At 47.5% G+C, this 14,018-nt stretch overlaps 2 protein-coding genes across 11 annotated transcripts in view; both read left to right on the forward strand.

The window, feature by feature from the left end:
- The window catches only part of Cdep (Chondrocyte-derived ezrin-like domain containing protein), a 35,833-nt gene that overhangs the window by 8,605 nt on the left and 13,210 nt on the right, over positions 1-14,018 (forward strand). For 9 of the 10 annotated variants that reach the window (XM_012363734.2, XM_012363736.2, XM_012363733.2 and 6 more), the window contains one exon: positions 23-244. In XM_012363734.2, the coding sequence (XP_012219157.1) occupies positions 23-244 (222 nt within the window). Of the gene's footprint in view, positions 1-22; positions 1,730-1,763; positions 1,766-1,818; positions 4,198-14,018 lie in introns of all 10 variants that reach the window. The other variant, XM_067354872.1, reaches the window with a different exon arrangement.
- On the forward strand, positions 4,205-13,813 carry LOC136999898 (uro-adherence factor A-like). Its single transcript, XM_067354855.1, has one exon. The coding sequence runs from the start codon at positions 4,240-4,242 to the stop codon at positions 8,611-8,613; it is 4,374 nt and encodes a 1,457-aa protein (XP_067210956.1). The 5' UTR covers positions 4,205-4,239; the 3' UTR covers positions 8,614-13,813.

The following is a 14,018-nucleotide window of genomic DNA, read 5'->3' on the forward strand; positions in this document are numbered from 1 at the left end:
TTACGTGGCACAATTTTTTCAGCACTGGCAACCCCAGCTCTGTCTCTGTCATGCGGCTCGATGACACTGGATTCTCCGACGACTGTGACGAGTGTCTCGATGGGCGGGACGATTCACCGTCGAGAAGACACAGCTACATCGTTTCGGACGCTCACCTCTATCGACGTCCATTCGCCAGCCACCCCCAGCCAGGCCCCAGTACAGCGGCCGATGCTTGCTATAGCACAGCGGACTTCATCAACAGGTCGTATCAGCCCCTCTAACAGCAGTCCCCCTGAATTCCCACCACCACGACCTCTGCCCAGGCACCCCTGGCAACGGTCGGCTAGTTGTCGCGAGCTGTACGCTTCTAGTTTCGAGGACTCCGGTAAAGCGCGGCCGCGGGACGATAAGGTCACCGCGGAGCCCCCGTTAGACCCATTCCAATTAGCCTCCCAAGGTGAACTAGACAACCCCATAACACGTTATGACGAGAGTAATCGTTCGTATAGCGCCGCTAGTTCGAAATTACCTTCCTTAGATCACGATTCTGTCCCCGAGCGTGTCTACAGCAGTTCCTACCCGGGAACGTCGTCGTTGTCTACCGAATCGGGCCATGAGGAATCGGGTCCCGCCGGAGATCTGTCGCATGACGATCTCTCGCACGATTCTTACGAGCTTTTGGAACGCGAGCATGAATTCGAGTACCCGGAATCGTATTCTAGTCCACACGACGAACCAATATCCGATCAGAGCGACGAGGGAATCGAGCACGAGATGTTCCAAATGGACTCCGAGACCGATTCCTTCGTCAAGCACAGATCGCTCAGGTCTTCTGAGAAGCAACAATATAAATCCGCACTCACCGATCTTAAGCATTCTAGAGCCAAGTCCATCGATCGGTACTCAGCTGTATCCAAAATGGACGGTGATTTCGTCATCACCGAGTCCAGGATACATCGGTCGGGCACGCAGATAGAGCGCAAGTTTGAAACGAGACACGCCAATTCCGTGGAGCAGCCGTCCAAGACGACTGTTCCGCATCAGGATTCCGCGCGAAAGGATCCCGTTATCTTACAGATGCAGAAGCAAAAGGTTTCCGTTTTAAACGAACTGAAGAACTTAAAGCCAAAGTACAAGATCACCCATGTAGACTCGGAGGTCTTGCGAGACGAGGGTATTATGCGTCCCAAGTCGCGAATAGATGACGATCTAAGCCCGGTGGAGGGAAATAATAAGACCGTGTTCGATCAAAGCGCGAGGGGTAGGACGACCAGAGCGCGCAGTATCGCCAGCTTGGACGATCATTCGCCGCGATTGTACGTCGAGACAGGTAGCTTAGGTCGCGGGCACAAGTCTAGAGATAGAAAGTCGCGGGACGCCGACGTCAAGATCGAGAAAGTTTTGTCGAAAGAGCGCAGGAGTGTCGAGAGGGAAGAACGAAAGCGAATCGAGAAGGATTATTCGAGAGATTGTAGACGAGTAGACAAGAGCGATTCGCGGGAACGTCGTTCGGTGGATCGGCTCGATTCGCGCGAGCGGAGTCACGGTCGGCGCGGTATAGATTTGCGCGAATTACGTAGGAGCATCGAGCGGCTCGATGTGCGCGAGAGGAGTTACGAGCACTTGGACTCGAGAGAAAAGAGTGCCTTTTATTACAATGATTTATATGAATCGCGCGGCAAGAGCGTCGATCGTTTAGATTCCCAAGGGTTGCGCAGCAGCATGGAATATCTAAAGAGTCCTAGAAGTCCGAGAAGTCCGAGAAGTCCGCGAAGTCCGAGAAGTCCGAAAAGTCCGAAAAGTCCAAAAAGTCCGAAAAGTCCGAAAAGTCCGAAGGAAAGGAGCTATCGGCATTCGGATGCGCGCAGGGAGAAGAATATCGATCGAAACGATTTCCGAGAATCGAGAAAGAGCAGAGCGGCTTCTATCGACTACGGTCAAAGGCATACGTTGGAGCGCTTCGATTCAGGCAATAGAAGTCCGTTCGAACGGTTGACTCCGAAGGAACAACGGCGAATGAGCATCGAAAGACTGGACTCTCAAAAGTTCGATTTCGACCCGCGAGCGATCGAACGCTTAAAATCTTTGGAATATTACGAACAGAGAGACCGAGCGTGCGAAAGAAAGATCGAATCGAGAAGCGCCGAACGAAAGAGCCTAGAGAAATTGGATTCGCGAGAACGAAGATACTTGGGACGCTTGGAGTCGCGAGAGGGCAGAAGCCTCGAGTGTCTAGATTTTGACAGCGCGGAACGTAGAAAGAACATCGAGTACAGAGAGCCCAAGAGGAGCAGAAGCAAACCCGAGAAAGGCAAGTCGGACGAAAAGCCGCGGGAACGCGACGACTGGAGGAGCTTGGAGAAAGCGCGAAAGGACAACGAGAGACGAGAACGCGAACGACAGGCGAAACTGTCCATCGAGTCGCGCACGGAGACTGTTATCGGCGTGCCGCACGAGATGGAGAATTTAAAGCCTAAAGCCGTGTTCGCCGAATACGAGCCGAAGGTTGTCGGCGGCGTCGTGCTAGGTTTCGAAGAGACCGCGTTGCCCGGACACATACCAGTGGAACGTACGAAGAGCGATCCGAATCCGGCGCGGCAAAGATTGGGATCCAACAGCAAGCGACACATGTTAATGCACCAGAAATCCATAGATTTGACGCCAGCCGATTCCGGCGACGAGGAACCGTTCTCGGATAGCGCAGCAATACAGAAAACTAACATCGACATCCCGTACACGTTGCACAAGAGGCACGTGATGAACGGCACGGCGTCCGACGAAAAATCCGAATCGGATAGTAGCAAAACTTCGAAGAACGTTAAGAGTATCGCCAAGGATTTACCGAAGCTACCGCTGAAAGTGGTGACGGACGTCTCGTATTTCGATCTAACCAAGGGGCTCTCTTCCGCAGATAAGGCTGGCAATAAATTATCTCCGGATAAATCTAAGGGCGGCGCGATCACTAGCACGAAACCGAAATCTATATTGAGCCCCTCGGACAAGCCGAAGAGTATTTTAAGTCCGACATCGAAACTATCGCCTACAGATCTAAAGAGCATTGTCTGCAGCTTGTCGCCTACCAAGAGAAGCCCCTCGAAGACGAACGCAAAGACTCAATCGCCCGATAAGCTTTCGCCAAAGGGCGGTTCGTTGGACAGAAACAGAACCGAGGTTATCATCGAGGATTACACGTGTAAGAAATCTTCGAGTCTGGACAAGAAACCATCAAAACTGTCGCCGGTCGAGGCGAATGTTACCATCATCTCGGCGCTCGAGAAACGTTCGCCTAAAAAATCACCGACAGATCCTAATGTAACTATCGTCTCCGTGATACAAAAGAGGAGATCTCCGGACGGAGCGCCCAGAAGTCCAACCAAACCGAAAGGCGGTCTAAGTTTGGCCGACGTTGTAGGCATGGAAATGAAGCAAAATCTGGAACGCAGGGCGAAAATGGAGAAGGATAGCTTAAAAATGCCGGACGACAGTTTAGAGAAACAAGACAGCATCGAGAAAATGCCGCTACCCGAACTTCCTGGCGGCGGAAGGATGGACGATATGGAGAAAGCGAGGCTCTCCGCAATTCAGCAAGCGATTCACTCACCGAAACGAAGCGCCGATGAGCTATCTATATCCGATGACGATCGAAGGAGAGATAATGTGCAATCTGTAGTGGCCGAAGTTCACGCACCGGCTGTGACAGAAGTCAGAACAAAACCACCGATTCCGGAGAAACCGAAGACACTGGAAAAACCGAGTATTCCCGAGAAGACGAAACGCATATTAGAGAGAATAGAATCGAAATTCTCGGAAGTAAGTAAAAATTCCGCCACAAAAATATCGAGACCTAAAATTATCGATACAGGATTTGACGATTTCGTAGATCCGGTCGCCGATTTGCCTTTGGACGAAGTGCCTGTGAAACCTGCTTTAGAGTTGGATAGCCTTAAAGTTCCTGAATTCGTTCCCTTCATGCTGAGACCGCACGCGGAACCATTGCGATCAAAGTCTCTGTCGCTGGCGGAAGAGAAGGCGCCGATCGACACTTTACTTTCGCCGGAGGTCGAGAACAAACACTTTGTGCAGGATGTTTCGCCAAAGAGAGTGAAGAAAGTCAAGTCCGAGCCGAAGAAAGATTTCAAGAAACAATCAAAATCGTTGGAGGGCGACAAACCACCGTTGAAAAAGAGCGCGTCGAAGGAGTCGCGTGCGCCAGTGGTGAGTACGAAAATCGACAAGTCTAAGTTAAAGCTCGGCGAAATGCCGCAAGAAATTATAATAATCGATTCGACTGACGTTTCTCCGGAGATAAGCATTGTCCAGAAAGGCAGATCAAAATCCGTAACCAGATTACCCGACAAAGCATTCTCGACGTCAAAGGAGGAGAAAGAAGAGACGAAGAGCACTCGCGCGAAATCTGCATCTGTTGACGACGAATTAATTAAAGGCACGGTGAAGACTGAGAAATCCAGACCGAAATCGTTGGGAATATCGAAGAGCTTAGGAAGTACGGAGAAAAAAGATTCGGTGGAGAAGATATCTCCGAAGAGAACTGCCGCCTCTAAAGCTGCGAAAGCGGATTCGAAAGTCGAAAGTAAATCCGCAAAGGACGCGGTGTCGAAATCGCAGGATTCGAAATCGGCACGCGGTAAAGCGGGATCGAAAACGGAAGCGAGTAGCGAGGAGACCGTCGAGTCGAAACAGCTCAGGCAGGAGAAAGAATCTAAACCGTGTGTCAAACCGGATGTAGTGATTAATCAGCCGACAGCCAAGCAAATTGCAGCAGCGGAAGAAAGCAAGGAATCAAGCAAAGAAGAGCGTAAAGAGAAAGAGAGCGCAAAGAAAACCGCGATCACTCAAGATTTAACACAATCACCTTTGGTATTGCGCAAGCCAGGACAAACGCCGATATTATTCGCGCGACTCGGTCTCTCCGAAGGTAGCGGAATCGGCGCGCTTCAACGTCAGGGCGCGACGCAGTCGCCGACTGCGCAACGACGCGCGAAATCTCTGGACGCCGCGGTGATCTCCGTACACAGACTGCCGCCGGCGAACGCGTTTTCCAGCAAGGACGACACAGTGGACGTGTCGGAGGCAATGGAAGATAACGCCGCCGACGAAGCCGCTGCGCAAGGTGCGAGCGCGATATCGAAGGCGCAATCGTCACAACCGGAAGCCTCGCCGAATCACAGATCCGATAGTACCGATCACACGACCATACCGGAGATATTCACCGATTCTCTGTCCGTCACGGAAACTTCGGCGCAATATTTAGAATCGCCGTTGACGGAGTGCAATGAAATCGTGACCTCCGTCGATTTAGTACCCGACGAGCAGCAAGGTAGACACATACCTTTTATAGCTTATATTAACGGAAATGAAGCAGTGGAGGCCACTAAAGTAGAAGAAGCAACGAAATTCATCGATCAGAGTTCTGCGGAGTCCGGCGCTGAGCAGGAAGCATCTGAGGAGAGTTCCGAGATGAAAGGCGTGCCGAAAGATGCTCAACTGGATCAAACAGCGGTCTCGTCGATCTTCGTGAAGACTGTTGTTAGTACGGATATTGTCGTTTGCAGCATCGAAAGTCACGACGGGGAAGTGAGCACGAAAATTGACGAGACATCAACGGAGAAACCATCGGAAGAGCTTCGTACAAAGGTCGAAGGTTCAAGAAGCCCGTCCGAGAGAGACGATGTCCCCGATGTAACTATAAGCGCAGCTCGGGAAGACGAACGATCTTTCTACAGTTTTTACGATCAAGACGATCCTCCAGATATGGTGAAATCGCCGATACAGATATCCATCGAGGAATGCTCCGACGATGAGGTGAATCTAGAGGACGAGGAGGAGGAACACGTGGAGATACGAGAGTTAGAGATCGACGAGCGGGAAGAAGAGGAAAACAAACGGCTGGATTCTCTCGACACGAGCGAGGATACGCTCGACGCGCTCGACACACAAGTGCAGATGCGAGGCGTGGACAGTGAAATGAGCTCGCCGGATTACGGCGTCGATAGGATGGATGAGAAAACGTTAGTCGAGGTCGAATTAACGCCGGAATATCTGGAAATGAAGCGGGAAGACGAGGAGACCGCGGAAGATTTGCCGGAAGACGGACCGGTTAAGGAGACGGAAACCATAGAAATCGCGGACTCTAATCGCTTGTCGATCGACAGGAAGCTCCGGCTGAGCACCGAGCGCTCGAGAAGCGAAGAGACGAACACTTACACACCGGACAGGGAAGACCCGGACTCCAGTTCGTGCTCCATCGCCCGGCCGTTGGGAATCGGTCAGATAGAGCCTATTATAGATCGTCGAGAAATCGCTGCGATCGAAGGCGCTCGTAGCAGCGGTTCTATGGATGACGATACCAGCAATGATTCGCAGCCGCCGCCGAAACAGGAAATGAGTGCTACGTGGAAGTCGTTCCCGCAGGAAAGTTTCCGCAGCTCTAGTCTCGAAGAAGGCTGGATGGCTCAGGATGAGAACAACGCGCAGCAATCGCAATCCGAGGACAGCAACGGTCAGAACGAAGACAGTTTTCAAGAGGATCTGGCTGATTTTCCGGGCACTTTTATCTATCCGATCGGACCCGAGATATTGGCCAATTACGGCGCATTCTCGCTTTCTCGCACGTTGTCGAGGATATCCGAGCGATCCACCACGTCGGAGCAAGACAAAAGCGACTTGGAAGACTCTTTCAAACCCAGCTCGAGATCGCCGAGCCTCGACGACGAGTCGTTAATATCGAGCGACCACCAGCCGTCTTTGTCGTCGGATCCTCCGTCCGGTACGGCATTGCCGTCCGTTTCCGATGATCGTAGAACATCCTCCGAATTGCCAGATATTCCTATCGACGTTGTCGGCATGCAGGACGACGACGCGAAATCGCCGCGAACCACCAGAAGGTCACGTTTGCAGCTACAGAGTTCCGAGGACTGGCCGTCGCCGCCCAGTTCGCCGGTCTTCGAAACGCCGGTGGTGAGTCACGTAGAGACGTTTTATATGGAGATCAAGCCGGAGGAAGCCGTCAAAGTCACTGTGACAGATAGCACGGAGACGCCGGTTGCGGAGCACGACAGCGATTCCAGCGATGAGAATCGGACGCTGCACGACGATCTGCATTCGACTCTTTTGGAGGACGGACAGAGCTCGACGTCCGCGACGGCCGACGGTACGGTGAAAATCGCGGTGAAGCCGAAATCGAATTCATACATAACCGGCTCGTCGCACAGCGAAGACACGTCGATGGGTCTGTCCATGTCCGAATGGTCCAGCTCGAATAACACGGTGCGTCAATTCTGTCAGTACTCCGGCACGAAATCCGACGATAACTCGCTCGCGGAACTCGGCGCGTCGATTTCGGATTGGTCGGGCAGCACGACGGTGATACCGCAGCAATATTACGCCGCGGCGGACAAAAGTCAGAGCGACACCACGACATCCGAGAGAAGTGCGACGAGCATGAGACCGAATTCCAAGTGTCAGACCGCCGACACCTCCTCTCTTCCCTCGCCGCCATCCCCGTCCTCGATGCCGCTACCTGTCTCGCCACCACTGCCTTCGCCGCCCGCGACGGATACCTGTTCGTTTCAGCTCGAGGACGAAATTGTCAGTGTCACGATCGAGCACGACGTTTTGCAAGCCGAGACAATCGAGGACGATTTCCATCAAGTTCGTACGCGCAGCGACGAGCTCGACGAAGCGCGGCGATTCATCGAGAGCCAGTTCGACGAGCATCATCGACTGCGTCGCTTCGATGACGAACAACAGGGCACTTATTCGGAATTCACCGATATCTCACCGCCTCGCATCACTCTGCGAAATGAATACGACGAAGCCATCGACGATGATTTTCAAATGGGCACGGAAGAAGAGACGCTCTGCATAAGCGATACGGCGTTACCGATTCCCGAGGAGGATGAAGATCAATTGTACGACAATGTGCCCGCCATGAAGTATTCCAGCAGCGACAAAGTGCGGATGGAGGTCGGTCGCGGCGATAGCTCGGAAGACATGCACGAGAAATACGCCGATCTCACGCTACAATCGAGAGTAGCGGACGACGATTGGTCCTCCGAGGAGCGGAAAGACGTTTCGGATGGGAAAAGACCGACGAAAACGGGTAAAATCGATCGCGGTTTCTCGGAGCCGAGTCCGCACGAGACCGGCAGACGATCCACCGAACGACCTGTCGTAGTACCGATTCGAGCGAAGTCAACTCCGTACTACTCCACGACGAGTCTGAGCGGCGAGTCGACCACGTCCAGTCCGCCTATGCAGATCCGAACGCAGATCAGAACGAAGACGATGCCTTACTCGTCGAGTCGCAGCCCGCAAAGCGAGGGCGACACCTCCTCGAGCATGGACAGTCCAGCGCACACGCCCGATCGCGGTCAGAGAGCCTTCCGCCGGAAACGGCAGCAGAACGTTAAGAGACGACACCGCGTGGTGGTCGATCTCGAGGTGAAAGACGGCCATATAGTCTCCAGCACCGATTCCAGCTTCGACGTGGCGACCATACCGCCGCCTCTGCTGACGGAAGGTCAGAGCCTGGACGACGACGAGGACGACGAGATGTCCGAGACGAAGGACGAGACGGCACGTCGTCGTCAGCAGCAGCAGCAGCGTTGACACAACGACGGACGCTAAGTAGAAACGCCTGAGGCAGCGTGATCGGCACCACGCTCGGATTCGAGCTAGTAAGACTCGTAGGAAAGCTTCCAGCTGCGTGGAATTGAGCACACACTAGAATTGATAGATTTATCGGCGCTGTGCGTCGGCGTTCTCGAACTTGTATTCGCCGGACCGACGACTTGGCCTTTACAAGCGTTCTTGATTCAACGACAGCGATTGCTCAGCAGTGTCGCATCAGGAGGCAATCGAGACTTATACGGGTATGATCGACAAAAAAAAAAAGGGGGGACACCAACGACGGCAGAAAGAAAGGCAAAACCGATACGTAAAAACGACGGAGACATGTCCGTCGGGTTTTCCGGGCTATGAGAAGTCCGAGCGAATGATCAAAATCCGCGTGAAAGAATTTAGCGTAATATCGTTAGGAATACGGATACGTTTGTTACACGTTTTAGAGACCCGGTTTACTTTGATATTATCATCACGATAGCATCCTTCGATCCTTCCCTCTCCCTCTCCTCGTAGACGAGTACTTAGCGAGTAATAATCATGCATAACTCGGAAAACGATAATCTTAATCAACACGAATCATCGGCGTGCACGCGCGCGACTCGTTGAAAAAAAAAAAAAAGAATACAGCCGCGTTACGCGCGACACGTTATATCCTAGTAATAATAATGTATAACATTATAAGAATAGAAAGATCGAAAGAGCGACGTAGGACTTTCGGGGTAATCGTAATTTTAAGACGAACGTATAAACCGCGTAATCGCGCGAATCGCTAACCATCTAATTGGTGCAATCTTCATTTTTCGCACGAGATGCTCCCGATATCGCTAGGAGAAATCGTGCGGATACTTGAACGAGAAACGTAAGATTCTTTCTCTTTTTTTTTTTTAGAAGAAAGAAAGATCAACGTAGCTTTGTTATTATTATACACTTAGAATTCTCCTACGGCACGTATTCGTGTAATCGTTACTTCAACTACAACGTTAAAGGGTTAAATATAAATCTCGGCGTTCCAAAAAGTGACATTATTCGGTCGATGCGACTAGAATTCACCAGGACAATCAATCATGGGAACTGCGTTGCCGAGGGATCTCTCGCGGAAGTAGGAAACGAACGGTGGAATAAATAAAAATAAAAAAAAAAAAAAAAGAACAGTCGACAGCAATTGTTTCCAGTTCGAAACCTGAATTCCGAACAATCTATATAATTTCACCGTAGTTTGATTCGCGTGCGCGTTAGAAGGTGGGGATAAAAGTTGCTCAACGTAGATACTTAAACGTGGTACATGCTTCTTCGTTAAAAGTCGCCCTTACGCGCGAAACGAGCACCCGATATTATAGGCATTAATTTTGGATCGATCAAGTAGCCATTAAGATCTCCGTTCTAGATGGGAATCCGAGCGCCTCGTCTACATTAATCCGCGAATTTATTCATGTAGTAACAGATAATCCGAAACACGCAGATAAAGCTGAGAGATCTAGGCGCGCCCTAACAATTAAATCGTAAGTTATTATCGGAACGAAAGTTATTATTTATTATTCACCTGCTTGAACGGAAGAGCATAGATCGGAACGCGTTTTTAACAGAGTTTCCGGAAACTTAGTATTTTTTTTTTTTTTTCAGTCAGCGAATTTGCTAATTTGAGGCTAACAGGACTGTACATGCGTACGTTTACTGCTCACGATTATTAATTTATTTTAGGTGAAAGATTTAGAGAAATCGGCTTTATAGTGAGTGAGTTACAATAGAAACGCCCGAGAAATATTTCCTGACGATGAATGTGCAAGTTAGCTCTCAAGAAGGAGTCCGATTTGAGCGAGGCAATAGAAAGTCCCATTGGTTTCAGCTTGTATTGTGCCTAGTTTTTATACCGTGTTCGTCGCATGCACAATTTAATGATATAGTGAGGCGTGAATCTCAATTGTGATGCGTGCGTCGTGCACCCATCGCATATTATGCGCGCAGATGCGTGTGGCGTGTGTCTTTCGGCGTCCTTAGATAGGTAAAATGTACGTAAGCATATTAGGTACTGATTAACAAGATAGAAAGTGAGAAACACTTGTACTGATTGTTAGCGCATTGTGTGTTCCAGAGGTAACGATTGCAGTTACAAATCGATTTACAAAACGTGTATTCTCAGAGACGCAGCCCTTTCCACGATGATTGTGTATCTCAAATTTGCAAATGGCCACATTTTACAGTTTTTATTTTATATAAGACTGTTGATATTTGTTCGTTATTTAGTATTTTTAGATTTTTAGGTCTTTTTATATTTTTACATGGTTTTAATTGTATATTCTTTTTTTTACATAAGTATATATTTAGAAGTAAAAATATTAGAAGCAATATTTACAATTATCGCGTCTTCAAGATAAAGTGCATAGAAATAGTTTTAAACTCAGCAGTTTTAAAAACACCAGGGTTAATTTAATTTTTCTTACTGGAACTACATTCTCGAACATCTCTCTTATAACAGTTTATTTAAGAAGCGGTAAAGATAGTTCTTCTTTTTCGAAATTTTTTCCCGATTTTTCTTTCAAGTATAACTACCAATGTTTTTTTATCGTAGTCTATTTGTCGAAAATCATTATTAAAATATGTCCTCTTTAGATATATTTATAGCAAATATTATTAATTGCAGCAATAATTCGTCAATATCATTCAGAACGTACAGCATTCTTGATAAGGAAACGAGATCGTTATATACTATAAATATAATGAAAGACTTTGCATTGTATCCTCGCTATTATGCACGATTACGTTGAATGTTATCTGATTATCATGTATTACAATGAAAGAGATATATAGCGCAAAGTATACGAAGTGCGAGCGACAAAGGGACGACCGCTGAGTGCCGATAAACGATGGCATGTCATTAACTTCGACGAGTTTAGCGATCGCAATAACTTTCTCGACATGGTCTGAATTCTGCAATATAGGCTTGAAATTCAGATCAGATCGAGTTACGTTATAGTCGGTCACGTTTGTGTGTCAGGGTCACGCTGTATCGGAAGTTGGATTTTCTAGTGCACTTTGCATATATGTATACTCTGTGGCCCGAGTTAGGAATGATAGTCATCCTAGGATTGCACGAAGAGAAGCCACCGGAATGGCTATTACTGAATCACTTGGATAGGTTGCGGTCTCGGCAATTCTAGGAAGACTGCTAATTCCAACTTGACGCATGGCATAAAATCAGCTGGTGCATAGGAAACACAGACTCGGAAGATAGTAATGGAATTTTTTAGAAATATACCTCTATTGAGCTTCCAGCGATTCATATGCGAATTGTTGATCCAAAGTTCGAATTTTTTCCTTCATTTCTGATTTGCAGCGACACGATATATTCTTTTTGCTCGATTCAGATTTATTCCTCCAAACGTTCTTCGATTCTTTTTACGCAAATAATAATCGGACAGCTCTATGTAAACGCATTATAAATTAAAATAAGGAAACGTAAGTAGGAGTCTCCACGCGAATATTAAGAAGTTATTTTAAAAATTATTATTGGAATCGATAACTGATTTAGCTCGCGTGAGAACTTATCGTGTCAAAATGTATATCTATAGAATTCTAAGCATTTTGACAAATTTACTGGAGTTGCTAGAAACGATTTTTGGAAACATCATCAAGTCAGAATGCAGGATCGCGCGGGATAAATGACAAGTCGCTAACAAATGATTCATCTCTCTCCGAATAGAGGTCACATTTGCCATAGTTACGTTAATGTCTAGAGGCACGGCCTTGGCGATTAGTCGAATAAAATCCTTTGATGCGTTGGTATCATTGTGTCTCCGTTTGTGTATGAGTATCTGTGCAGCAGCGAACTCGATCAAGGATCGCATAAAAGTTATCAAATTCAGAAATGTAAGCGCACGAATCAATTTGCATCTTACTTATCTATACACTGCACGGCATAATATGAGCGTTCCGTCGTCATTCCGTCAAATCAATTTCGGCATTTAATTCCATTTCGAGGCATCACGTCGCTCGCAATCTTCCCTCGCATCTAACGCGGTCCGTTCATTCGAATTCGCTGTAATTCACGATATTGGTGCGTCCTTTCATCTCTTGGTTTTTGCATTTGTGCATCATCCGACTCGCTCTTATCATTGTAATATCGCACATACACCACCATACGCACGCGTCTCTCGTTTCTCATGCACTTGTTGTATCTCCCCCCCCCCCCCCCCCCTCATCTGTGTTTGTCCATCGCAAGTTACTGACCTGTTACTTGAGTCCTGTTTTCCGTAACATCGTTATAATATCGTCCCTCATACGCAGATCATGAGAATTGCGCGTAATGCGTGCAGCATCGATCGCTCGCGTGATTGACGTGCTCGAAGTTCTCCCGTGTCGTTCGAATTCAGAGCGGCGCGGAAGGTATTCATTGTTTCTCATCTTCGCTCATCACAAATTCCCATATGCATTTCAAATAACATATGTTAATTACAAACAGGAATGAATAAAATATGCATAGAGAGATTAAAGAAATCGATGCGAGCAACCGTCTTGTTCAGCGTGCAATTTAAAAATTCTAAATGCTTTTTTTTTTTAACATCAAGACCATAGATAAAATATGACTGGCTAGGTTTGGGACACCCTGTAGATTTAGACGTGAGATGCCGCTTAACAAAAGGTTAAATGGAATTATCGAGGGTACACATTTTATTACAGAAGCCGAAGTTCAATTTGAGGTGGGAATGTTAGACGTCTTGAGCGAGCACGTTGTTGATTCGCAAAATTAAATTATCTGATCTAGAAATAATACTGCTCCAGGAGAGAAAGAGATATCGACAACGTATTGATCCATTTAAGGAGAGAACTGGTGCGCAAATTTTTACACAGAGTGCCCTAGACCCATGCATATTTCATCAATTTAAAATTGACTTTTCTTTATTAAAAGTATCATCGATAGACCTATGCATAATTTTTCGCCTATAGATTCTTTCATCAAGTTCATACACTCTTTTAATCAATTTGAAATTAACTTTTTGTTTATCGAGACTCTTTCTCAATAGATTCTGGATTGAAAGTGATTAAAAATAGAACACGTATTTGCTCTTTTTACTCTGGAGGTAAAAAGAGTGTCTTATATGTTGTACCATGCAATTTATACACTTTTAAATTTAATCTTTCTTCGTGGAATCTTGGATAATCTTAGGATACAAAGAACGAACAATTGGCGTGAGCCGCTTTTATAAGAACGAATTTATTTCTTAAATAGATCATCCGTGCCTTTTTTTCCCCTTATCTTCCGTGGCAAAATACGTAAAAGTATTTACGGAGAAACGTAATATATCTTTCACACCGGAAGAAAAGGGAAGCGTCGAATTAGTCGATTCTCTCTTCGAAGTTTTTGGAGTGTATAGGTCCCCTAAATCACATGACGA

The sequence above is a fragment of the Linepithema humile genome, chromosome 5 (assembly GCF_040581485.1).
Source record: "Linepithema humile isolate Giens D197 chromosome 5, Lhum_UNIL_v1.0, whole genome shotgun sequence".
NCBI lineage: Eukaryota > Metazoa > Arthropoda > Insecta > Hymenoptera > Formicidae > Linepithema > Linepithema humile.